At 42.6% G+C, this 26,313-nt stretch overlaps 3 protein-coding genes across 3 annotated transcripts in view; all 3 read left to right on the top strand.

Annotated features, from left to right (window-relative positions):
- The window catches only part of rad54b (RAD54 homolog B), a 15,237-nt gene extending 14,508 nt beyond the window's left edge, over window positions 1–729 (top strand). The window contains exon 16 of the mRNA XM_030072233.1: window positions 1–729. This exon is cut by the window's left edge and continues 359 nt beyond it. The gene's annotated coding sequence lies outside the window, so the exon portion shown is untranslated.
- A 6,349-nt stretch (window positions 730–7,078) lies between these two features.
- Window positions 7,079–9,972, top strand: gem (GTP binding protein overexpressed in skeletal muscle). Its single transcript, XM_030072373.1, has 4 exons — window positions 7,079–8,072; window positions 8,390–8,466; window positions 8,600–8,804; window positions 8,942–9,972. The coding sequence occupies exons 1-4, from the start codon at window positions 7,727–7,729 to the stop codon at window positions 9,223–9,225; spliced, it is 912 nt and encodes a 303-aa protein (XP_029928233.1). The 5' UTR covers window positions 7,079–7,726; the 3' UTR covers window positions 9,226–9,972.
- Window positions 9,973–13,432: 3,460 nt separating this feature from the next.
- Window positions 13,433–23,265, top strand: cdh17 (cadherin 17, LI cadherin (liver-intestine)). Its single transcript, XM_030072580.1, has 18 exons — window positions 13,433–13,480; window positions 14,091–14,186; window positions 15,285–15,422; window positions 15,554–15,689; window positions 16,178–16,336; window positions 16,843–16,995; window positions 17,494–17,699; window positions 17,811–17,942; window positions 18,328–18,478; window positions 18,720–18,923; window positions 19,020–19,096; window positions 19,209–19,397; window positions 20,260–20,504; window positions 20,849–20,979; window positions 21,326–21,550; window positions 21,648–21,758; window positions 21,858–21,974; window positions 22,759–23,265. Exons 1-18 carry the CDS (start codon window positions 13,433–13,435, stop codon window positions 22,848–22,850), a joined length of 2,610 nt encoding a protein of 869 aa, XP_029928440.1. The 3' UTR covers window positions 22,851–23,265.
- Window positions 23,266–26,313: the final 3,048 nt, after the last annotated feature.

Genomic DNA, 26,313 nt, shown 5'->3' with positions numbered 1-26,313 from the left:
GATTTTGTATGACACCTCATTAAATAAACTGAATTCAGTATTAATGTGTGTAATAAACAGTGAAGGAATGGCAGAAAAACCCCTTTGTAGGAATGAACAGCATCTCGGTTTGTATATAATGATCCCGACTGTTTGTGTCCTTGGAGGATTTATTTAGATGTTAGAAAGAGTGTGAGAGAGTTTCTTATGTTATTGTCCAAAGCAATATTTACTATGAGAATAAGATCTATAATATTGTTTGGAAATATATATTTTAGCCCACTGATGAGAAACTATCAGGTATGGAGACAATGTGTATATAACTATCCATTAAAAGGAAGCTGTAAGCCTGCCTGCAAGATGACGGGATAGTGAGTGCACAATTTGATCAGAATCTTACGGCAGAAGATAAATAAGTATTTTTTTAATATAAAGAAACAAGGACAAGTCTGTTATGGCTAAATTGTTGTTACCCCAGCTTATGTGACACAGCGACTGTGCATGCATCCCTTCTCTAGTGAGTAATTTGAGCTTTAGATGTAGGGCACACCAATCTATTCAGTCAGTTGTTTTGGATAACTTTGCTCTGCACACTGTCTTCAACACAGTTACGTGCTACGTGGGAGTTGTGGGTTTCATTGTTTGCGCATGTCCTGAATTTACAGATGATTTATTTTGCGTATGCGTCTGTCTGATTGAATTTGCTCCAGTGTAATGTATCTTTACATAAACAAGATGATTATAATGTGATCATCAGCACTCTGCGTGATTGTTAAACAACACTGTTGTATAACTGGATCTCTTGTGTTGTCAGGCTTACTCATGATAAAAGACAGTTCTGGGTCTGGGGCCAGTTTGGGCCTCTGGAGTGTTTGATGCAGTACGATGATAGGGCAGAGACTCGCTGTTTCTCTGGTTACAGCTTGAATTTAAACTGATAGGACCAGTCCTATGTCATAGTTCAAACAAGTGCAGCCTGATATAAACTTAACAAAAACTTGCATTATGATTTTTCTTCATAGAGTCATTAATGTGGGACAGTTAAAATACACAGTAGTAGTAGCTGCAGTTCTAACTATGAAACTGCAGACCATCAGAGAGAGTAGTCTGAGCCTGAGACAAAAAATAGTGGCATAGCAACGGTCACCAGGCAACTTTGTACAACTATTGCCTTTTCCCAACTCATGCCTTTGCAATGTGAGCATCTTTTCTTTTTTTCAGTAATGGTAACAAGTATTGAATTGTAGCACTATCTTACCGAACACGTGTCCGACATACGTGTGTCACACATCCAAGCAGGATTTTGATTCAAACACATCTCTATCCGTCTCAGAGACCATGTGCCGCTGGGTGCATGAGGTGGAATTTGTCTGTCAGTGTAAAGCCGTTACTGGCCAATGCTGGACGCATTTCCAATCCCTCTTTAAAGCTCTGTGCTCCAGCTCGACAGCTCAACGACTTGGCGAATGGATTGAACGAATGACTTTCCACTGCTGGAATGGGAGAGACGTGTACTGCTGTTGTGATGGAGAGACTGAATCACAGATTGGACATTTATTGCCAGCCTCTCTTTGGAAGATACGAATGCAGAGGATGGATGACCAAACCACTGGCATTAACACTTATAGTTGCGATTCTTATACCTCATTCATAAATCTCAGTCCTAGAGGCAACAAGAGGCATTAATAACATGCACTTGTGTAAGAGTACTAACAGCAGATGCACACACCAGAGTGTTATGCACCAGGCCTTGAACAGACCCATTTTGATGGGGCTTAAAGTTCAGGTCTCCAGGGGGGATGGCACAGATTGGATGAACTGGAGTTTCAGGGTACTAATCCAGCCATCCATTAGGGAATAGTCCACAGGAGCGTGACATTTTTTTATTTGCACCAGAACTCACTGGTAATACAGAAAACTGACCCTTGAAATACAACTTAACCAATGTGGGCTCAATGCCTTATTAGCCCCTGTCCCGAGGGAAAGTAACACCCATAACCCTGCTTATCCTGTGATATTCTGTGTCTGTCTTTATATCATCCACTTTTCTCTATTGGGCTTCTCTCTCGACAGCCTAATCCTGAATTTTTTTTTTTCTTCTTCAGGTAGTCAGCCTTTTACAAGGCACTTGACCTTGGGTGGCAGTGCAGGTTTAGACCTCTTTGGCTTGTTGCTACGAGTAACTATTGATGGCAAATGGCACTGAAAAACTAAAATTTACTGTTAAACCCTTTGCAGAACTTGCAGGCCTAATACATTGAAACGTCTGTGATGAAAACCCCTGTGATAAACCTGTCTTCTCCCTTGGATTTTAAAATCTGATTAACATTTGTGCTCATCCAAATTTTTTTTTTTTTTTAAACTTCATATCGCCCATTGAAATACAGTAGCTATATGAGCTCCATGTGTTGCTTTCTCCTCTTTTTACACACAGAACATCCATTAACCTGGTTTACCCTTTATTTAATCTCTCACCTTGCTTATTCAATGGATGTTATGTCATGTTGCATTGCCTCTGTTTTTTTGCCTCTGAGTGTTGCACAAGGATTTCTAGACCAAGGCATTGACTGTGTAATTGCATCTCCTTGTCCTACATTTGGCAAAAAAAAAAAAAAAATGAAGTGCAGTCACTCAGTAATAAGATTTTTGCAACCGAATCTCCAAGCCAAGCAATAATTAGTGATGCACCAATATATTGGCAGACATTTGGTATTGGCTGATTATGGTTTTACAGCCGACTGAAACAAACAGAAGTGCTTTGTTTGAATATTTGTGTGTACGTGTTGAAGTTCTGCTTTGTTTCACTGAGCTGAAGTGCTTTCAAGTGGATACCGTCGTTTATCTAGCCTAGTGGAGTGTGGGCTGATTTTGAAACCAAAGAAATGTCACTGTTGAAGAAACACAATTTTTGTTAGTCTAATGTAATTTCAGCTTTAATTTTCATGATTGAGTCATTACTTGTCACAGGTAGTGTTAACTTCCACACTCATAACACTTTTTACCATTTAAAAATTGGTTAGGGTTGTAGGTTTAAAATGTCTGAAAAGCATAACTTATTGTGCACATGTCATGTATTTAGGGAAAATCAAACATCACCGTGTCTTGTGATGATATTGTAGGGATGACAATTGGTTATTTCACAAGGTAATTGGATATGAATTGGACCAAGCTAGTAGAAACAAATAATAGAGCAATAGAACTGCCTGTTATGCTCAGAAAATTTCAGTCTTTAAAACTGGGAAACTGGGAAAAAAACAGCACAAAATCTAGTTTCATATCACAACATTGATATTTCAAGATCGATATATTGCCCAAATACTGAAAATCGACAATACTGGTATTAGAAAATATGAGTGAGAAAAAAACAGTATCAGTACCAGTATCAAAAAATGTCAGTGTGCCTTGCAGTAACTTGCCTCAATATCCTCTCTCGTTGTGACATCCTCCGCCCATCCCTCTAGATCCATCAGCTGACACACACACCTTTCATTATCATTTGTACCTTAATAGGTGAAGCTGATGTGTGCTGGACGATATTTAAGGATACAGGTTATGGACACAATCAATATGATACTTAAAAAGCATGACATATTTTCAATACAGACTTGCAATACTAAATGTATTGCATAGCTTTCTCTCTCAAGGTACGGTTGTTATCAGAATGGAAAGCAATCACAAGACCCAAATATCATGACAAGTAAAGAAATTGGAAATATTGAAAAAAACTAAGATGAGATAACCCAGAAATATATATATGTACATCATAACTGGAAAATAGGTGTTATTATTGTTGCTCATGTATTGTGAGAGCCTCAGGTAATTATCACCCTTACAAACTGTCAGGTATTGATCATAATTAGACTTGTTTATGTGGTTATTGCAGCCAGTGTGTTAAATTTGAATGGATGTGAGTGATTGCCTGTTCAATTTTAACTGAGCTCTAGCACTGACAAATTAATTTCCAGTGAGTAAGTTTCAATGCATGAGGTTTGTAAACATTTGTAAACTCTTTGAGAGGTTTGAGAGGCTCTGTGAAGTCCAAAATGTTGTTTTTTTTTTTTTTTTTTTTTTTTTTTTTTTTTTTTTGCATAACAATACATCTGATGGGTTTTGTGGGGTGGATTATGTCCTACAGCAGCACTTAAAGTACCGTGTGTTAAATAATTTCCTGCCCCATACTTGGCATCCATGCAGAACCTGATGCTCTGATGCCAAAAGTCGCTGCTGTTCCTGAGTGAGGATTTACTGAATGGAAGTTGGACCACTTTATGTTTTCAGATGTGTTTTACATGAACAGCATACGTTTGTGGCCTGCTAAATGGGCCATTTGAAAGCTTCCAGGTGAAGGTTCATTGTCAGGGTAATGTGCATGAGCATGGTTATGTTCATTGTAGAGGTGTTAGAGCTTTTGGAGCTGCTGCATGCTTAAGAAATATGTGAAGGAAGGTGCACACTTGATAAGTCGTACGTCATGCCGACCCAGCCTGTCATTTAACAGTCGGAGTGTGGGGTTTGTGTATGTATGTGTGAGTGTGTTTAAGTATGACGTTGTTCCCATATGACTGGACTGATTATGAAACTAAATACTTTTTACATTATGCAGCTGTAAAACAAAACAAAAAGGTTTCTGCTCAACAGCCATCTACTCTACCACCCTGTCAGTCTGTTCTCTCCTGATCCTGGTCCTGCTCCAGCACTTAACAAGGATTTAATGTCGCCCAATCATCTGTCCAGCAGATCACAGCAGATCAGATCAGAGCTGTAATACACAGCAGCAGGTCCACTAGATCAGGCCACAACCCGTTTCAGAAGTCCTGAAAAACAACAGCCGAATAAGCAGCATAATCCTACAATTACTGTAATAACTCTGCTCTCATTCGCTCTTTCTCAAAGCCACACACACACAAACACGCATGTGATGTCCTTTGGCAAATGAAATGCTGATGTTAATAAGTTGAGAGGGTACATGGTGTGATGTAGGGACTCTGCAGGCATTTGTGTTTATTCTTAGATGGGCCATTCACAAAATACCAGCTGGTGGTTTCTGACCCATAACAATCTGTTGGTGATGCTGACAGTAGATTTAAGGCTTAGATGCTTAGCCTCTTCTCAATGCATTTATTCAATAGCTCCTGCAGCTGCAGTGATCGGATTTACAAGCTATGTTTAGGTTTTTGCATTTTTGACCTTTTTAGAACCTGTCCTGAAAAAAGATAGGTCATTGGAAAGTTAATTTGCCAGATAACATTGTCTTCACGCCACTCTTGATAGCGTTGCAGTTGTTAAATCCGCCATATAAATGTGTCCAGGGTGTGTTGATCCTTCTGATAATAAACTCAGTCATCAGCTTTGCCAGAGCCCTTGAGGTGTTTGCTTTAGAAAGTGGCTGTACTCTGCCTGCCACTCCCACAGTCACCGCCGTTTTGATGACACTGAGACGGGAACATGTCTCTCTACCTCAGATCATGGTTTTTGAAAGTCACAGGTGCAGTTTCAATGAATCAACTCAATTTATTTACTCTCTCTGGAGAAAAGCAGTGCTCCTCTGGGCTGGGCTGTAAAGGCATTAATAAAACTACTAGGTAAAATTTTAGTGAATCTGTTTATCCATTTAAACACTACTCCATGATATGTGATTCCTAGTCAGATAGGCATCAAGACAGTCAAGAGTTTGATAAATTGGGATTCAGGGATTCACTTGTCCTGTGTAATCTAGCACCTGTGTTAGGTATCTCTCAGACCGGACAGGCAGCAGCTTGGATCAGATCTTCTTATCAATTCATGCACTAACAACTTAATTAATGAAGCATACATATGTCATGACTGAAAGGACTAAGATGACATTATCAAAAGTGTTCCGGTTAAAGGGAATTTCTACACTCTGCGTTCTGTGAGTTATTTTGTGGTGAAGTGCTGTAATCTGCTCATCTGGCTTATTGAGTTTACTCAGGCTGCTTCTACTTCAGTAAGAGACTTCACACATTTCCTAGACATTCAACAACAAAATAAAGACGTGGGATGTTTCTGTATGTGGAATGAACGGTAATTTGTTGAGAAAAAGTGACAGTTTGGCTTCATGCCTTACTCAAAATCAACATGTCTTGCGTTTGCATTGCATTTTGGGTCAGCTGGGGCGACTTGGTAGACACAACTCAAGTAGCTCTAGGGAGACATCTGTTTGTAATCAATATGGCCATGTATTCTTTTTATTGCTTTTTGATTTTAGTTATGTCAGTGTTTATTGTATGTACCTCAGCACCACTGAAAATGAGGCTGTCTCTCAATGTGTTTTCCGAGGTTTTAAATAAATAAAATGGTGATGCTGATGATGATGATGATGATGATGATGATATCACTCTTATATCACTGATGTTTTAGTTAGCTGACAAAGTTGCTAGGAAACTTCATTGCAGCTGCACCACTAATGTCTCCCTATAATGTCACAACTTTGACATTTGGCAAAGTATATACTACTATACAACACAAAACAACAAAATGTGGTCCAGAAATGCAAGATGCATCAGGTTCATAGTCGCTTTATAACAGTTTGGGGGTGGATTTTTTCATTTAAAATCCCATTTAAAAGATACATAAAAGAAAAAAAAAAAACATTGGTTTTGATTTATCATGTTTACTTAACAGTTCAAAGCAATGAAAATACTGAAAATGGGGATGTCTTTAACAAGAGAGCCAGTGCCAAGAGACATTTTCTCCACTAGCTGGTTTTCCAGACAGGACAGTAAGGCAGCGTTTCCCTCTACCAGGAAGATCACCACAGCTAAAGGGGAGATTCATAAAAAATCATCTATCAGCACAAGCACAGGCCCAGTGCTTTTACGCAGACCTGAAACCAAACCCAGGACTGACAGAGCTGGACCAGGAGAACCAATCACCAATCAGATGGACAATCACCAAATTATCACCTGCTACTCAACAGCAACAGAGGAGACGTCACTTCACTGGCCTACAAGGAGAAGGAGGATGAGCAGACAGAGGATGGATGATGTCAAGGAAAACTCTCTCTCTCTCTCTCTCTCTCTCTCTGTGACTCCCTCCCCTCTTCATATAAACCTCGCCGGGGAAGCCCCAGCAGAGCATTAGCGAGACCGTCTCAGATGGAGATTACAGGAGACAGACGGCGGCTGCGACATCAACAAGTCAACACATCTTAAGTGCCTGTTCCGGGACGATGACCGGTGTTTTTTCCTCCTTAACTGCCTGAATTAAATCTGACAATCTGACTTTTTTGGGACACACGCACGCTTTTGCATCTGTGCGCGCGCTTTGAGTAACTTCGCATCTGTCCAGCTTTAGATGCTCCTCGGTAGGGGATGTAGAGGAGCACCAACTCACCCAACCTGTTTTTAATGGAACAGTCTTCAGTCTCTGTTTGGGGCTGTGTTAAATTGATATTTATTGTTTGGAGGTAAATTTGTAGTAGACCTATACGCCCCATAAGTAGGGGATACACGTGACAATAGTCTACATTTATTTAAGGGGAAAACTACAAATTTGCAATTTCCTCAAAATCTAGCTGCTTTTTGTTTTTGCTGGTGGTTTACCGTGTGATAACCACCGACTGGTGGCCCTAGGCTGGTCTACCGACCTTTTTAATTTGCTTTACTTAGAATTTAATTCCATCACCCTGCGTGTGGTTAATCCCTCCGCATTCGGGTAATCCAGTCGTGGGTCGTTTTTATTTTTATTTTTTTATTTCTTCAAGTTCGTCCTAATTGTCACCCGCACCATGCTGTCCAGTGTGCGCCGGCACAGCCTCCGCCTGCAGACCGAGCTCCACCGGTGGAGCATCTGCGACAGCCACCTTCTCCAGGACAGCCTCCTGTCCCGGGTCCCCGCCTGCATCTCACGCTCCAAGTCCTGCATCAGCTCCACCGGGGAGTCGGACGGGAGCCGCGGGAGCTGGTCGTCCTCGGACTCCGTCATCTCCACCGACTCCTCCGGTGAGCCGACCGGCGGGAGTCCGATCCGTGTGGTCCTGCTGGGGGCCAACGGGGTCGGTAAGAAGTCCTTTGCCAGCATCTTCGCCGGAGCATCGGACGGCATGGACAGTGAGGACTGCGAGCTGTATGGAGGTGAGAGGATGTTGGTGACTATGGCAGCATCACCTGTTGATTTCCCAATCCCCATCACTGTAGCGCTGCTGCTTACATAGCCTAAACTTCATGGTCACCCCAAACAGAGAAGATCTGACTTAATCTCACAATACATTTTAGAGCGATACTATCCAACCATCGCAGCATAACTATAAATCCCTATAGGGAATATATAGGCATTGCGGTAGCGTAAGAAGATATATAAAAGTCACTAAACTCAGTACATCATCAGCACCATCAGATCTAATGTTTCTGTGATTTCACAAATTTAAGTTGCTTGTCCCTGTGTGTTTCAGATGAAGTGTGTGAAAAGACAATCGAAGTGGATGGAGAGACTGCAACTATAATTCTGCTGAACACATGGGATACAGAGGTGAGGAAAAGGGAAAAGACCTGGGATGTGAGACTATTTGAATTTTGTAAATCAAAGCCTGTGTGCAAGCCTGCAAGAGCGTCTAGCAATATAATTATGTCTTTTCTCTAACTTGTGTGGCTGTGTTTTGCAGAGTGAGGACGAGTGGGCTCTGGAGCACTCTATGCAGACAGGTGATGCCTACCTGTTGCTGTACTCCATTACTGACCGGGCCTCTTTCCTGCGGGCCTCTGAGCTCCGCATCACCCTCCGCCGCCACCGTCCTGCCCAGCACACACCAATCATCCTGGTGGGGAACAAGTGTGACCTGGTCCGATGCAGAGAGGTGTCAGTCAGTGGTGAGGAGACACAATCCTTCTGTGTGTCTGTGTCTGTGTCTGTGTGTGTGTGTGTGTCTGTGTGTGTTTCTCTCTCTCTGTTTCAGTGAACATGGTTTGCTCTTGTCTAACTTTTTGTGTGCTCTGCTTGTTTTCAGAGGGCCGTGCATGTGCTGCTGTGTTCGACTGTAAGTTTATTGAAACATCAGCTGCCATGCAGCACAACGTCTGGGAGGCTTTCCACGGCATAGTGCGGCAGCTGCGTCTGCGCCGAGACTCCAAGGAAGCCAACGAGCGCCGCAGGCACATAAACTCTCATGCACGAAGAGAGAGCCTGCCCATGAAGGCCAAGCGTTTCCTCGACAAGATGGTGGCGAAGAACAATGCCAGCGTGGCGTTCCGGCTGAAGTCTAAATCCTGCCACGACTTGTCTGTGCTCTAGGAGCCAGAAGACACCTGTTCCCACGTCCATCCTGCTCCCATGAGCAGGTGAATCAGCTACAGGCTGGAGAGCAGAAGGGACTGAAATCTGCTCTCAAACAGAGCTAAAAGTTGGATGGTTCAATCCCACTCCTCACTCTGTCCACACCCAGCCTTAGCAGAGAAAACACTGTGCATATGAGCAGTGTGTCTAACACTTGGGCACCGCTGTCCCTATATTGAAGTCTAAATTAGACGGACTCACCTGAGCTCTGCCAGCCTCTGTGATGGACTGGATCATCAGCCAGTGGAGAATTGTTAACTTGCCATAAGGACATGTCTTATGTCTGTGTGGCAGACACTTTGGAGGCTGGAGGGAGAGCAGCCAGTGGAGACTGGGAGAAAGGATGTTGTCATGTGTTTACTCATTTCTCTATGTGAACAAATCTGTTAGATTATCTTCAGCGTTCTCTCTGTTTTTCTCTCGTTTCTCATCCCAGTCTCTACATTTTCTCTCACCCTGCTGAATTTGTTTTCTCTCCCCAAGTGCCAAGATTACTAATTGTATGCTTTGCTGATTATTAAATGTCTTTCAGTGTTTTTGTATGACTACCAGTTAGCAGTTACTTTCATATTATTTATAATATGCTGTATTTTGCTATTTATAAACTGTTCCCAGGTTATTTGCAATGTACCATATTACGTGGAAGCAATTTCCATTCTGGATTCATTGTTTCTGATTGGAATAAAGTGGCATCTCTCCTTTGGAAAAAAAAAAAAAAAAAAAAACCCTGTCCCTTTTTCTGTCGTCTAAGCTGAAATACTGCCATGGATGACTCAGCTTTCACACAAAAGACACACACTTACATGCTTTTCAGCAGCACCACTAGTGAGTTGAGAGAAGATGAGTCAGGTGGTGACATTAAAGTTGAACTTTGAGAAATTAAATTAGGTCCATATGTGTTTTCCAGACAGTGCCCTGATAGTGACTGGGGACAGTCATTTCACTGCTCAGGGACAGATCGGAGATTAGGGTCACAGTGTGACAGTGGACGTCACATTCAGACACTGGCTGCTCAGAACCCAAACTCAGCCATGTCAGAAAGCGGTAAAATGCAGGGAAATGTGTTGCCAAGGTAACACACTGATGAGACAAGTAGGCGTGTGTTTTGTATGTTCAAGCGAGGGTGTATCAGGCAGATGGTGCTGGTGCATGCCAGCCTTGATGTCTACCAAACTGCGTGGACACAGGATCAAGGCAGAGCAGCGTACATGGGCCCATGTTGGAGCCAGATCTGTCTCCAGTGGTGCCCTCATCTTCCTAATCATCAACCTTACAATCACATGTTTTGGTTAAATACAGGCCGTGTGAAATAGTGACTCACTCCCAGCCTGTTTTTTCCTGTGGTTGCAGATCACATAAATGAGTGACCCTCTAGAGCTAGTAAACTCACCGCTCTCACCTCAAAAGTGGTAGCATATGTGTCTGTCTGTGTACAAGATAATCCTATCTATCTGCAAGGACGAGTCGACAAGATAAGGATAATACTCCATGTCAAAATGTAGTCTGACATTTATTTAGATCACTAATAAGGCATTTCTTCTTCAGACAGGAAAGAAAAGATGCAACAGTGATCACGATCTGGAATCAAACCCACAGATTTCATGATTACATGGCATGTGCCTTCAGCCATTTAAACACCCGGATGCACCATGCTACTTTATTATTATGAGTCAGTTGGAGTGTCTTCTGTCAGTGCTATTGTCTGTGCACAGCTCCTTATCAGGCACACCCCCCAATGGAAAAATCAGAGACAGGAAACAGTGCAGAAGTTCATAGGTCAAAGTCTGAGGGAAATGAGAAACTTTTCCAATGAATGGCTTTAGTTGATGAGACATGTTGCCTGTTTTTAACTCTGTTCTCACTGTATATCAGATTTATACAGGTGAGATGGTCAGACAAGAACAAAATTTGACCCATGCTGTTACATTCCTATGAGCGGTTTGTGTTTTTAATACACAAGCACACACATGGTGCTAATACTGCAGGAATAATGAGCGAATAGGTGAAAAAGTGAGTGATTTTGCCTGTCAGATTTGTTCTTTGCCTTTTAATAAATCACACTACTATATCATTGTTCTGTTCCCTTGTCTCCTGCTTCCCTATTGGCTGGGTAGGAGGTATGAGGGCTGGGTGATTAGACAATCATTAGGTCCAATAAAACATTGCTGGTTAACGCTTGGTTAACGTTTTACCAGACAGGATAGGATTGCAGGAACTCTCTGAAGTCTGAGGAGTGACTCGCTCTCTCTCCAGCAAGGTACGTCTCCTTACTTTTCCTGTCTCCCAGTTTTGGAATTGATCAGAATTTTTGGTATGGCTTTAGGGGGCAAGGTTTTGTCTGTCAGTTTTTATAGTCCCATGATTGTACAGTATATGTTTAGTGTGTGTGATGTTGTAAATTTGTTTAGCAATTGTGATCTTGACTTGACTTTGGCTGGGCCTGTGTGTCAGGTGTTGGCATTTCTGTAATGACCAACCCGGAGACCCCCAAGGGGCTCTTCCTCATTTGGCAGCTGGATAAAGAGCCTAAATGGGACTCTGTTGAACACATTTGGGATCCTAACAGCTGAAATTTAGCTTGGCTTCCTCTGTGTCTGAGGACAATGTCAATGCATCTATCAGTCTCCCGCTGGATACAGTGGATTCCATATTTAAAAATGTTTCAAATCGGAAAGCATAGTTTCAGTATAGGTGTGTGCCTGTAAATTCTTATCTCCAGTGAACAGCTTGGTGGTGCATGTATGCCAGTCAGCTGGGCTCGTGAAATTTTCAACTTGCAGCCAAAAGTATTGATAAATGCTTTTTAGGTTTCAGGTAAGGTTAAATCAAAGTCGTGCTTGGTAGTGTTGGGTGGGGTGCAAAGTTAGGCCCGCATTGTGACAGGTCTGCGAAATCAAAAGTGTGCGGTGGCAGAAAAGGTCATTAGCCGTGACTCAATGTCACCTTCAGTTTCTGTGGCACTTGCCTCACCCTTCTCTCTCAGCTAGACTCTACAGATCCAAGAATCTGAAGCATGCTCATTTATCAATACATTATAGAAATATTGATTGAGCACACAGTCAATGATTTTGAGTAGGATTGTTGGGTGATCTCTAAATAAATGTTTTTGTGAGTTTTGTATAACATTTGTGAGTATGAGTCACATTTTCTTAGGGTTTCAAAGCAGTCTCATGCCTTTCTTGTGCTTATTCCTCTAAATTACAGACATATTCAGACACTACTGTCATCTTAAAGGTGAAAATAAGCTTATCAGTTGTTTTGGACATGCTAATGATACTACTGCAGAGCACTTAGAAACTGTTTAAGAGATTAGACAATCTTTTTCTCCTCCGTCCATTGTTTCTTAAAGCCCACATGAATGTGTGTGCACATACCCAATCAGACCCATGATGTTACTGTAGACTGAGAGAGTGAAGTCTTTGGGGTTACACACATCTGACTCATCTCTGAATGCTCAAGTCTTACGGATGCCCAGTGGGAGCTGAGTTAAGGGAGGAAATCAAAACGACTTAACCTCTCAAACGTGACGGTCAGGCCCGGCAGCCTTCAATGACTAAATATGGAATGCTGCTTAAGTTTTGACTTTCAGTTTCTCTGCGTGGTGTGGAGCTTAGTGAGGCAGTTTATCTGTTTTGTGTGGGTGGAGCTACACATGGTAAGATTTTAGATTCTCCCTCAGCTCAAAGTCTGACTGAGAGAGAGAGTGAGATAGCGTGTACATGAAGGGATCCTCAGGGGCAGCCGACAGATTTTCTTTGCTTGAGAATGAGCTTTAAGTTTTTATGAGTGGCTCTTGTCTAAAAGAATCAATAACAGGCTGCGCTGTATGGAGAGGAGAATGCGCTGGATTTGTTTTCAAAGCTAGATACATAATCCAAACCTGCTCTTTGCTGTCTACACCTGGTTCTATCTAGATAGCAAGAACTCTGTATGCCTGTATATCTGTATATGCTTTGTGAAAATGTGACAGTCACTAGATGATAATGTGTTTGCAATCTAAATTCTCTTTTTTATTGTACCACACCTCCTCCCGAACCTCCCCTTCCTCCCTGTCCATTTTTCCCAACTGCTTGCCTCCTTATCCTTCCTCCTCCTCCTCTTCCTCCTCTTCCTCCTCCTCCTCCTCCTCCTCCTCCTCCTCTTCCTCCTCCTCCTCAGTCTTATCATGACACCTATGGTTCATCTGCTGCTGCTCCTGCTCCTGCTCGGCACTGTGAGTACACAGCGCGGCCAAATCCCACTGCTGTCTACATGACATTTTCATACATATTACATATTCACAGTAAATATTCAAATACATGTATGCAGTTTTCTGTGACTCATTCAGTGTGAATTAATGGTTTGTATTATTCGTATATTTTAACACCTAGTTTTTAGCCATATATAAGGTGCACATTTGCAGATTTATTGGATATTTGGTGCACTATAAATATACAGGTTTCAAGAGGTAGAATGGAAAACAATGTGAGTAAGCATCTGTGAGGTCAAAGAAATGGGTTTATGTGCAAGGAAGCCATTGGCAACTTATTAAAATGTGAGTCAAGAACTGTAAAGTGTGACTAAACTGAATGTCAGGACGTCCATGTAGACTTTGCTCTCCTGTCCTGTAGTGAAATATAAGAATCCCCTCACTAGCTGTGCATGTGTGGTTCAATAAATAACTGGCCTGCACAAACTCACTCAGCGTCTGCCTTCATTTGGCTTATACATAGTGAGAGAGGGGAAGGGTGGGCGTGAGTTTGATGGGTACAGTTTTACCTCAGCCTGATCTGAACTGTACAGTACTTGATGACCCTTGGCTTCTGTCTCTGTGCTCTTGATAGGCTGGTGGGAAGGGCCTGGAGGAGAAGAAGGGCCCGTTAGAGAACAAGGTTCTGGATGTACCTGAGGCGACACCAGTACCCTATCCTATTTATCAGGTACTGCACACAAACCACCCAAGAGGAACCTCTGAACAAAACCCATTATGTAAAATACAGTTGGGAACCAACAGTATATAATGCACAAAACACAGAAATAATCTGTTGGTGTTTTCTGATGAATAACGCCAAGTTTGAAGTGTGTTGTGGCTAAGTAGCCGCCCTACTGAGCCTATTTTTGCCCATTATTTGCTCTGAAGTGCATGTGATTTGCAGCACTATGGCAAATAATTTTCTTGTTTTGTGCTTCATATGGTTTCCCTCTTTTTCTGTTTCATGCTCTGATCAGCTGGCTGTTCATGCAGGCTCCAAAACCAATTATAGAAAATACATCAGTCGCACTGTATTTGTTCGTAAGAGTGACATAAATCTACCACTACCACTGTTGTCCTTATACATGTCATTCAATCTGTTATGCCACTTTCCCTGCACAGTTTACATTTGTCTTTGTCATGACAGCTTGACTTTAACCGAGACAAAGTCAGCTTTGCAGGGAAAGTGACATAACTGAAAGAAAGCTACGTAATGACAGCAGTTATTCATTAAAGCCCCAGTCCACAATTTATGCAACACCCCACTGGTCTCAATGTGGCTGATTCTTTACAAAATGCTGATAATTTCCCTTCCACGGTATTAAAATTGTGACTTGCGGCATTAATGATCATGACAGATAATCACATCACGAGTATGATAGACCCTGTTTATTATTTGTTTGATCTGAACACAAGTGGACAGCCAAGACGTCTTTATCATGTGTCTCACAGGTGACCTAACCGACCACTGGTGTTCAGACTTTGGGGGGCACATCAGGGCACATTATTGTTCACACTACAATTGATATGTGGTCAAATGGGTCGCAGAACACCCCAGCAAGTTGTTTGGGTGATGCGATCACAATGTGTTTTTGCTGTGGTTCACGCTGTCCACTTGTGATCCAGTCACCTGAAATGTATGTTAAAACCAGCTTGCTTTTTCTGTTCTACATCAAATCCCTGGTCAAGTTGTCCACATTCTAAAAAACACTGCAAAACACTTGATTCCTGTCTTGTGGTTATAACTTGTGTCACTCTCTGTTCCTCTCCTTCTGTCTCTCTATAGTTCATATCATCCCATCCAAATGTGAATGGGTTCAGGCTGAATGGAGAAGGAGCGCAAGTTGTTATGATCTCTGATGATGGATGGCTCTACCTGGACGAGCCTCTAGACTGGGCCAAAGACGACCATTATGTTATCGGGGTAATCTGGTCATCAGTGCCTAATAACACACACGCAAACTTGAGAGAAATTTCATACGTGGACTCCGGCAGATTAACATCATTTTGTGTGTGTGTGTGTGTGTGTGTGTGTTTGTGTGTGGCCATATCCAGGTGGAGGCGCTGACAGACAGTGTAGTAGTGGAGGGCCCAGTTTTTGTGACCATAAATGTGCTGGATGTCAACAACAACGCTCCATTCTTCAACCAGACTGACTACACTGCCATGGTTAAAGAAAACAATCCTGCAGGTATGTGTGTGTGTGGGTGTGTGCGTATGTGTATGTGTGTTAGTCATCAGTATGACACCAGTGAATGGTTTTTGTCTGCTCAGTGACTTTGTGCATGTGTGCTCACACTTGTGTACAGGCAAATATTAAAAGGATTACGGTTAAGGAGAGGTGAGCGACTTCTAACGTAGACAGGCAGCTATCCAAGTGAACAGTTGCCCAGATAAAAACATGTACTGTGGTCGTTGAATAGTAAATATGGCTATGCAGCATGATACATAATTTACATTTAGAGTAAATACACCTCTACCACTACAAAGGCTTGGTTTCTTTTCTCTTATTTTTGTAATATCTATGCATCACAGAGACCCTTTCCCCTGTGGTTAACATGGCTGAGAGTTTACATACAGCTTAAAGAGTGTTACTTTCTATGGATTTTCTGTGTTAATCTACCCAGCCCAGTTTCTCACTCTGACATGCATTTAACATCAGTCTAACTGCTGCTCCAGGTGTTCCGATTGTCCGTGTGTTTGCGTCGGATTTGGACGACCCCGAGACTCCTAACGCTCATCTCAGCTACAGCCTTGTCAGCCAGATCCCCAACAGACATAACAAACTTCTCTTCCAGATTGACCCTGTCACTGGAGTGATCTCCACCACAGAAGAGGGTAACACACACACACACACACACACACACACAGATGTACACAAAATGAACACAGCCAGTGACACTGGGTGCTGGGTGCACTGTCGGTGGGAAAATCTATAATCTGTCCATCTCTGCTTGTAATCTGGTACTATAGTGCCACTGTAAACCCAGATTATGCAGCTCAGCTCGTGCTCCAGATTACTGCTGATTGGTGGCAGATTGACTAAATGTGTCGCGTGATGATGATTACTGATTACTTCGTGTCTGGGTGTGTATGCATAGGCTTGTGCACATCTGGGAGCCATGGGTCACTGTGTACTGTGTTTCAGAATTTGGAGACCCTTTTGAGAGAAGAGACATAAAAATCATATTATGGTTATTTTGACAGCTATTGACAGTACTTTGCCATATTGTGATTCCAATAATATTTTAATTACCTGTACAGTCTTAATCATTCCATATAAAAAATATGTCATTTGGGGAAGCAGAGTGTATGATGTGTGTATGTGTGTGTTTTTGTAACAGGGGAGAAGATGCTGAAGGCCAGAGAGGCCATCCTGTACAGCAGGGGCGAGGGCCACAGCACTGATGCTCTGCAGAGGAAGTTTGAGGAGTTTTGCCCTGCACAGAGTATCCCCTACGAGCAGAACCCCTTCTACATGTGTGTTGAGAGAGCAGGTGTGTGTCGGGGTGTGCTTAGAGCCTGTGTTTATTTAGATGCTGGTCGGGGTATCTGAGGGTGTGTTTTCTGCACATGATCAAAAGGAGAAAGGGACCCTGTGGAGAGAAATTAAAACTGATTCATACACAGGAAGATGATGACCAGATGTTTGATTAAGAGCCAAGAACCCTTCACTGAACTCTAGTCCTAACCCATAACCCTTGTCGGTGTGGAATCCATAATAAGGCTTAGCGGGGTGTTATATTGATGACCTCAGCTGGAGCCAGTGTTCAGTCAGCCTCTGATTTCTACAGCCTTAAAACCTGATCATGCTGACCTAGGTTTCAATTCAGCATTCCAAAACAATAGATTTACTGAATATTTTGCAATGCTCCTCCCAAACATCCACTGAATACACTGTGGTGCCATGCCATTATCACCTCTTGTTGTTCTAAATGAGCTCATTTCCTGTACATTGGCTGTGAATGGAACCTGCATTTCCTCTGTGTTGTCAGAGATGAGGAGGAAAAACATAGACCCCCTGGAGGACCCAGACTTCACCCTGATTGTGCGAGTGCAGGACCTCGGTGGAGCGTCAGGGAATGCGCTGAGTGGAAACACCAAGGTGCACATCGTTGTGCAGCCGAACCTGTGGATCAACCCTGGACCAGTCACTGTTAGGGAACACCTTGACATAAGTTACCCTATAGTCATCACTAAGGTGTGTTGAGGCACACAGCGCAATGTGAATATATTAAAGCATATACATGTACATAGTCACTACGTCTATGTGTGGTAACCTCTCTACCCACTCTGCCCTCTCGGGCTCCAGGTCCAGTCCAATGAGCCCAGCGCTGTCTATAGGCTAGTGCAGAAGGAGCGAGAGCTGAAATTCCCGTTCAGCATCACAACGGAGGGAGAGATACAGCTGATGGAGGAACTGGATAGAGAAGAGAAGGACATGGTAAACAACACATGCACACATTAGAACAGGTTGTACATGGATCTTTTCCTTTGGCCATAGTATCTTGATAAAAGCACTTTGGGATGGATCAAAATATCAGCAGACTGCCAGTATCAGCTGATATCAGCTTTAAAAAGTAACACGGATATCGATGCTGTTGATATCTGGCTGACTGTGAGAGTGGCAACTATCAAATTAGCAAAATGGTAAAACCAACATATTTTAGTTTAAAAAAAACAATTATCTTATCTTGAACTTGTATTGCAGTTCTTACAAAAATGCATAATGATGTCAGTCATTATGGGTGGGAAGATAGTGAATATCAGTGTCAGACTCAAAAAAACATACTGGTGCATCCCTAAAAACACTCCTGGGTCTGTTTCAGTACATCCTGGTGGTGTTGGCTGAGGATGGCCATGGCAATGAGGTGGACCCACCCATGGAGATTCATGTTGTGGTGGAAGATGTGAATGACAACCCACCTGTGTGTGGGGAGGAGGAAAGTGTATTTGAAGTGCAGGAGGATGAGCCTATGGGTAAGATATGTGTGGGCATCAGTGTATACAGTATGTATTGTACACCGTGCATGTACACCAGCATACCCTTGCATGGTGTAAAACACAATAAACCTGCCTGCAGAAAAGTGAGCTCTGTCCTATTTGGCCAAAGTATTTCTTTGACTCTTGCTAACGACATTCTTTTCCCCTTCTTTTCTGCTTCCCTCTGTGCTGTCTCCTTTTGTTGTTTCTGGTCTCTTACTGGTTTTTGCGGTTCCAGGCAGCCAAATAGGAACGCTTCTGGCCCATGATGCTGATGAGCCTGGAACAGGCAATGCTATGCTCACGTTTGAAATCCTGTCCCAGCATCCTGACACCAATACCTTCACCATGGATGGCCCTACTGGACAAATGCAGACAATGCGTGTGCTGCAGCGAAAAGATGCCACAGAGTACCACCTCACTGTTCGTGTCAGCGACCCTGGTAACACAGCTCACAGCACAAGCTGAAACACATTAGTAAGTGCAGATAAATCAGTGTTCACTTAATGCTGAAGTGCTCATGACTCCTGTCTCACAGATTTCACAACACAGTGCAGAGTCACCATCAAGGTCATCGACATCAACAACGAGCTGCCTCTGTTTGAGAAGAATGATGTAAGGACCTTCATTACTTGAGGCCATGTAAATGCTACTGTCTCTTATCTCTCTGATACTGGCTAGTATTTATGTGTTGGTGTCTGTGTTTGCCTGTCTCTGTCGGTGTCAGTATGGGAGTCACACTCTTGCGGAGGACACTCCTGTGGGACACACTGTGCTGACCCTGAAGGCAACAGATGCCGATGACCCAGGCAGCGGCAGCTCCCGCATTGAGTTCCACATCTCTGCTGGTAATGATGACGAAGTCTTTGCCATTGAAACAGACGGCGATGGTGAGGGCAGACTGGTTGTAGTTAAGGTATGGGACCCACACCCAAATCCCCAGCACACACAAAAGGATGGTTTGATATGACCCAAAGTCTTCTATCTGACGTTTTGGGGCCTGACTGGTTTTAGCTGGTTGACTAGTTTGACTTAAACCAGCTAAACCAGCACAGGGCCAGCTTTGCTAAATTAAGGCCAACAGTAAACCAACACTGAGCAGCAACAACCAGCTTAGATCAACTATCATCTTAAACTGGTTTAACCCTATAAAGCCTGAACTATGAAAGAATTGGCAGAAAATTCCAATTTTTTGGAAACTGCAACCCTTTATTTAGTCTTATAACAAAATATATATATATAAAAAAATTCAAAAAATATGTTATTACACGACCTTTCTGGTGTATGATATATGATATGTCCTTGAAGTGCCAATGGTATGGTCCAGGGTGAACAGGGGAAGTGTTCAAAGGTATACAACAGTATTTTGGTCAAGTATTGATTAAACTGACAAAGAAAAACGGAATTGAAAATGTGTATCATATATGATACACATATGGCTTTATAGGGTTAACTGTTTAACAGTCTATCTAAAGTCTTCATGGACTTCATGTTGACATAATACTAGCCAGTTTTCCAGGTAAAGCTTCCCTACCTGTAATTCTTTGGCCGCTGTGGCAATAACACCAATAAAACATCCAATAAGCACAGAGGCTAATGCCAAATTTATCTAAGCAGAGTTTTGGGTTATCTCGCATGGTAGAATATAACCCGGGAAGTGAATTACTGATTGTTTAAGTAGCTTCCAGACTACTGAATGACTTTTAGGTCAAAGGCTCTGCTATAACCCTCAGCATATCTGACCCCTCCTCTAACCAGCTCACCTCTCTCTTAAACAGCCTCTGGACTTTGAAACCACTCCTTTACATGAGCTCAAGATCGATGCCCGTAACCCTGAGCCCCTGATGAAAGGTCTGGAATACGGCAGTGACTCCTCTGCCTCCTTGTCTGTATCTGTCACTGATGTGGACGAGGCCCCAGAGTTCAGCCTGGACACTCTGGATGTGGCTGTGTTTGAAAACATCTCTAAAGGAGGCGTCCTGCTCAAGGTGGAGGCCAAGGACCCAGAGGGCAAAGAGATTGGGTACACACACCAGCTCCTTTTCAGAGTCGAATAAGAATCGCCTTAGCTCATTAAGTAAAATATGTGACTTGGGATAAGTTGGTGCTGACACATTGTAAACATAAACAATAAGACCTATAGCAGCATTGGCTAAATTGGTAACACATCTACCTCCCATTGGATGATATCTATTTGTATTTTGCTGCTGGGATAGTCATTGCTATCCTAAGTGGACAACTTATCCATACGGACAACTGTTAACTCCTCTGACCACGAATCCCATGCTTGTTACATGATGGGTGATTTCTGGTGTCTCCTTTGTTAGTGAGTGGGTTTGTGAGTAATTGTATTTGTGTGTACTGCAGCTTCAAGTTGGACGGAGATGCCCACGGCTGGCTGCAGATCGATGCTGCCACAGGAGAGATCACGGCCAAAGGCAAACTGGACAGAGAGACCGCCGAGACGTTCGAGGTCACTGTCACTGCTTTCGAGAAAGGTCAGATGATAAATACGCGTTCAATACGCGTTTCCTGAGCACGTTGCAGTGTGTTACTTGTGTATTGTTGATCAGCAGGTCATCAAAACACAAAATCAGAGTTCATAGTAACAGCCTAGTTAGTGCTTTTGTGTTTATGCTGAAACCAAGAAAAATTCCGTCAATGTTTATCTCCTCTATCATTGGTACAGAAGTTAATACTATATCTTTCAACTGGATTCATGGGTATAATTATTTATGTTTTGATTTGACTCTGGATTTTAAGTTTGACCCTTAAAAAACACAAGGGGTTGCTTTTGTACAGCAGTCGATTCCTCAGTTATACGTTTTGATTTTCCCTCTTTAGCCAACCCAGAGAAATCCACCGAGCATGTCATGTCTGTGAGGTTGTTGGATGTGAACGACAACACCCCCAAGCTGGTAGAGTCCCAGGCCTTCATCTGTGTGCAGAAGCCCCAGCCCGTCATCATTCGGGCCCAAGATGCAGATGAAGACCCCTTCGCCGGCCCCTTCACTTTTACCTTTGGCAACGGCAAGAAATCCCACAACTGGGACCTGGTCGCTGTTGATGGTATGCTCATGTAAAATGTCGCAAGCTGATAAGTTAGAGGGTAGGGTTGACCCTAAACATGGTACATTCCTCCTTTTTCACTTTGTGCGCTGCACAGGTACATCGGCTAAACTAACCATGAAGAAAAAGCCAAGCGAAGACAAAACCTTCTCACTTCCCATTACTGTCAAAGACAACGCAGGTTTGGGCGTCCCACAATCATTTGAGGGTGAGTAGCCAGTTATGCGTAGACCTTAATTACTGTATATCATGTTTCTGATGTGTGTCTAATGCGTCTGTGTTTTGCTCTCTACTCGTTGCCTGCCAGTGAGAGTATGTAACTGCACAGAGCTCGGGTACTGCTACACTGCACCAGGTGACCATGGCTTCAAGTATGGAATGGGAGCCACCATCGGCATCCTTGCTGGAAGTCTTGGATTTGCCGGTGAGTCTGACAAACAGCTAAAAGGACACCATCGCTGAATTTTTTTTTAACCATTGTTACCCCACCACCAATGTATTTCCCAAAATCTGAAGCTGATGAAGGTTTTCCTTACCTTCCCGGAGTCAAACGCAGTATGAGTTTGCAGAGATCTACCGCTGCCTTGACAAATACAATCAATCATTTTAATCATTTCTTGTATTTTCCAAGCATGACTTGTAACAGTACAACAGCACCGCAATCACCTCAGCTGCAGTCAGGTCAAAACTAGTTCCATTCAGCAAGACTTAAATATGAGGAGATTAATGTGCGTAGACACTGCACTCCGACTCTGCTGTGAGTTTTGTTTTGCCATTTCACTGCCACCAGATCTGACTAACAGTTTACAGCCAAAAAAGAAAGAGTCAAAATAGTCTCTCCAGTAAATGCAGTAATTAGCTGCGAGATAAGGGCATGTCAGGAAAACACTACACTGAACTACATGTGCTTCTCATCGTGATGATACATCAACGTGTCTCAGTGAGATGGTTTTAAATGGGTTTTGAAAATAATGGGCGGCCGTGACTTACAGGAGGTAGAGCAAACCTGCAACAGAACAGACTGTGGCAGCATCTGTCTGGGGCAAACACATTGGTGGGTTTAGATTTTTCAGGGTCATTTATGGCAACAGGAAAAAAATTAAATCCTTCAGGGTCAATCTCTAATAGGTAAAAACACTCACATGAAGCAATATCATACTTGAAAATGCTCTGCTTGACTGCTTTTTTTTCTTCTTTTTTCGGCACAGCTCTGATCTTCATCATCGCCGTCAATCAGGCAAAGAAGACGAACAAAAAGAAAGCCACTGTTGTGGAGGGAGACACGGATGCCATGCTGTAGAGATCACACACACACACACACACACACAGACACACACACACAGACACACACACTTGTTTTAGCCTATTTTATTTTATTTGCAAGGGAGAGAGGTGGAAAAGATTGTTGTCATAGCTGTACTTTATTACACTACCTGGTCTTATCCTAATCATACATTTATTCAGCTCAGTGACTTAATTTATTAAAATTTTGACTCTCAGGCTGAGGTTGTTGCATGGTCTCATTCATTTTAATATCTCATTTGATAATAGTATAACAGTTTGTTTATGGCCCAGAGCTCATTTTACTATTGCTTTTGCTAGCTTGATGATTTCAGTTGTTATTGTGGTTGTTTTTTGATATGCTGTTCTATCAATGATAGCTGTGCTTCACAGCTGGCTGCTGAAACCTGTTAGAACAATTTATCCAACCTAGAATCACCTGTCCTCTCTGTGCAGTATCGAAAAGGTGACTTGAATGACTGGTGCTGTCAGTAACCTGCTGTATTGACTGTTTTTCCAATAAAAGAACAGCCAGGAACTACTGTTTTCACATCATCGTTGTAATCTGTGAGTGTGTGTGTGTGTATCCATGTGGTTGCGTGTGTGCCAGGACAGGCTTGTGGTGCTACAGGTGATTGGTGACATAAGACATCAGCGTCAACCATCCACACCTCAGCTCTGCGCCTGTCACACTCCATCTAGACTCCGTCTAAACAGCTTCCACTCACCTTTATGTCACTCAAATAGCCTTCTGTGCTCATTTCTTACAAAAAAAAATCTTGGCACGTACAGTCAGTTCTTACTTTGCTCTTTTTCCCTCTCTCCCTCCCTCCCTCCTGGTCTGCCACTCAGTATTCAAGGCCAGGGTGTTGCAGAGAGTAATGCTGTGAGTCATTTCTCAGACAGTGGGAGACAGGCTGCTGAAAGGGTTTGTTAACTGTGCTGGGAGAAGTATGGCATGATTGTGGGCTTTTATGCAGCACAAAGAGGCCGCACCGCATGGCAAAAAGAGCCACACACACACACACACACCCATGTGACAGCTGAGTGTGGTTGCTACATGTGCTGCTGAGGGGAGGAAAATATTTCCACAAATTTTGCTGTGGCCATACATCCATCCGATCCATGTGCCGTGTTTGCGAGTTTAGTGTGCGTGTGTGTGTGTGTGTGTGTGTGTGTGTGAGTGATGAGTCATAAAACTTCCTGCTTCAGCCTCAAAACAGCCAGTGGAGAAAGGTGTGATGGAGCCTGAGAGGCAGAGGAGTGGACTGACTTACAATCTCGTAAAAAAGAAGTCAACAAGGAACCTCTCCACTGTTTATGTCTGCACTCTCTCTCCACCTGTATCCCGGCAACACTTTCCACAACACACACACACACACGCACGCACACGCACACACATGCAACAAGTCCTGGAGAGCTGGTGGGAGAGGTCGGAAGGTTGAGAGGCAAGAAGAAAAGAGATGGAAGAAAGAAGGGGAGAGTAAACTATGTGATGGATGACCTGGATATCGAACGTCACCGCACAGAATAGATTCCATCTGTTGGACTTTGTAATGGCATTTCAAAGTCCAAAAAAAAAAAAAAAAAAAAAAATTATTTAAAACTATTTTAAAAACTGGCAGAACACGACTAAATAGACTTTTCTACTATTTCCAAAGATGCTGTTGAAAACGGAAAAAGTTCTATTTCAAGAGTTCACCATTCAGTCGCTTGTAGATACAGAGGATTCAGTATGTAGTGTTACCCTGCAGTCAGCTGAGGACTTCAAGTATCTACTATCCGTAAATAATAAATCACAAAAGGTGTCACTTCTGTGAAATCATATCCATCTGAAACTCCTCAGTCAAAATCATCTAAAAATACTGTCTCCAAATATTAGAGGCTGAACAAGGTGCAGCTGCCTCTGCAAGTGCCTAAGTTGGGGAAAATTTGAGGAATGCGGTGTTGAGCTTTTGTGGTGTCCGATTGCTTATGTGGGATGATTTTTATTGACCGTCCTGTTTGTTAATTCCAGTGGACTGTGCGAGCGTATCAATAAATAACATGAGCAAGATGGTCTGTGGGCTGGAGAGGTTAGCAGGGGGACAGAGCAGGGACTCAGATCCTCCACAAGACGAGGCCAGCGGATGTCACACTGTCTGTTTTTATGTGCTAGTACTGGAACGAGAAGTTTTTTTGTGCCGGAAATTAGAGCTATCTGACCATAAGTTGTGCGGAGACGAATTCATTGTTCAATAATGTGATTAGATGTCTTTGGCTGCTATTAAACACCATCACCCTTTTTAGCGATGTGACAGAATAGAGAAACATAGTCTTCCATAGGGTTCGCTCTTTCCCCAGACAGAGGACTTCAATATTCCTACAGGAAGAATAAAAGAGACTTTTCTGCTGTTCTTTGTGACTCATACCAGCATTCTTGTATCTGTGGGGCAGACATTTGCCACAGTGCACCGGGAATATCTGCAAAGGCAACAACAAACCGGGCAAATCTGAGGAAGTGTTTGTTTCGATATGCTGTTGCCAGGAAACATGAGCCCATTTTTGATGCCGGCCATCAACATTACATGAAGACACGGTTACTGGTCGCTGTCTCCGGCACAGAGATCTTGTCTGCTCTTAATGGTTCCTAAAACACAAATAGACCTTTTCTAAGACGCTTTTCTAAGGTAGTTTCACTTTTGCCTGTGAAAATGTTTCCCGACCAACTAATATTTCTCCAGCGTGTATAATAATTAGTTAAAATCCTTCACTTGAGGTAGTGAAGGAAATAATTATGAGAAGAATTGAGTGCTTGCTGGAAAAATATTTATCCAGTAATTCTTCTCTAACTGGTATATCAGACTACTCTACATTGTGGTGTCATTGTGAATGTCTGGCTGATAAAGCAACAGACAAAAGAAACTCATTTACAAGGAGCATGTCCTTCAACCATGAAATATGCCTGTGAATCTTATTTATGAAGGTATTACACTACAGTATGTTTTCCCCTCTCTGTTGTGTTCTGAAACCTTCATGGAGATTGAAATCAAGCCTGCAAATGAATAATTCTGTAACCACAGTCAGGTAGAAAGGAAATTATTTTATAAGTGGTGTAAGCAGGCAATGGCACTCTACTTAAGCATTTCTGTTTGTAAAGAGGCTTGTGTTTTTTTCTAATACATTTCAGGGGTAATGTTTTACTTTTTATTCTGCCATGTTAATCTGACAGCTGCAATTGTAAGTACATTTTACTGCACACATGTATGTACCTGTATTACAGTTTTAATGCATGACTTTTAATTTCTTAATATGTTTTCCATTAAAACATTGTTGCTTTAACTTAAAGATCTGCATACTTTTTCTGCCACTGACCACAGTAGATAAAAGCAGGCATACACATACATATATAAAATTAATGAAGCTATTGAAATCCTCTTTATCTGGTGTTTTGAAGTCTATATGTCAAGTTTCGTAAAAATGTGGCCTTTGGGTCAATGGAG

The sequence above is a fragment of the Myripristis murdjan genome, chromosome 16, assembly GCF_902150065.1.
Source record: "Myripristis murdjan chromosome 16, fMyrMur1.1, whole genome shotgun sequence".
Lineage (NCBI taxonomy): Eukaryota > Metazoa > Chordata > Actinopteri > Holocentriformes > Holocentridae > Myripristis > Myripristis murdjan.
This window is presented reverse-complemented; position numbering and strand designations above follow the sequence as displayed.

Coding starts and splice junctions, on each gene's coding strand:
- cdh17 (XM_030072580.1), top strand. CDS start 13,433: ATGACACCTATGGTTCATCTGCTGCTGCTCCTGCTCCTGCTCGGCACT. Junction 13,481..14,090: donor TCCTGCTCCTGCTCGGCACT/GTGAGTACACAG, acceptor TGCTCTTGATAG/GCTGGTGGGAAGGGCCTGGA. Junction 18,924..19,019: donor TGTTCGTGTCAGCGACCCTG/GTAACACAGCTC, acceptor CCTGTCTCACAG/ATTTCACAACACAGTGCAGA.
- gem (XM_030072373.1), top strand. CDS start 7,727: ATGCTGTCCAGTGTGCGCCGGCACAGCCTCCGCCTGCAGACCGAGCTC. Junction 8,073..8,389: donor GGACTGCGAGCTGTATGGAG/GTGAGAGGATGT, acceptor TGTGTGTTTCAG/ATGAAGTGTGTGAAAAGACA. Junction 8,467..8,599: donor TGAACACATGGGATACAGAG/GTGAGGAAAAGG, acceptor TGTGTTTTGCAG/AGTGAGGACGAGTGGGCTCT.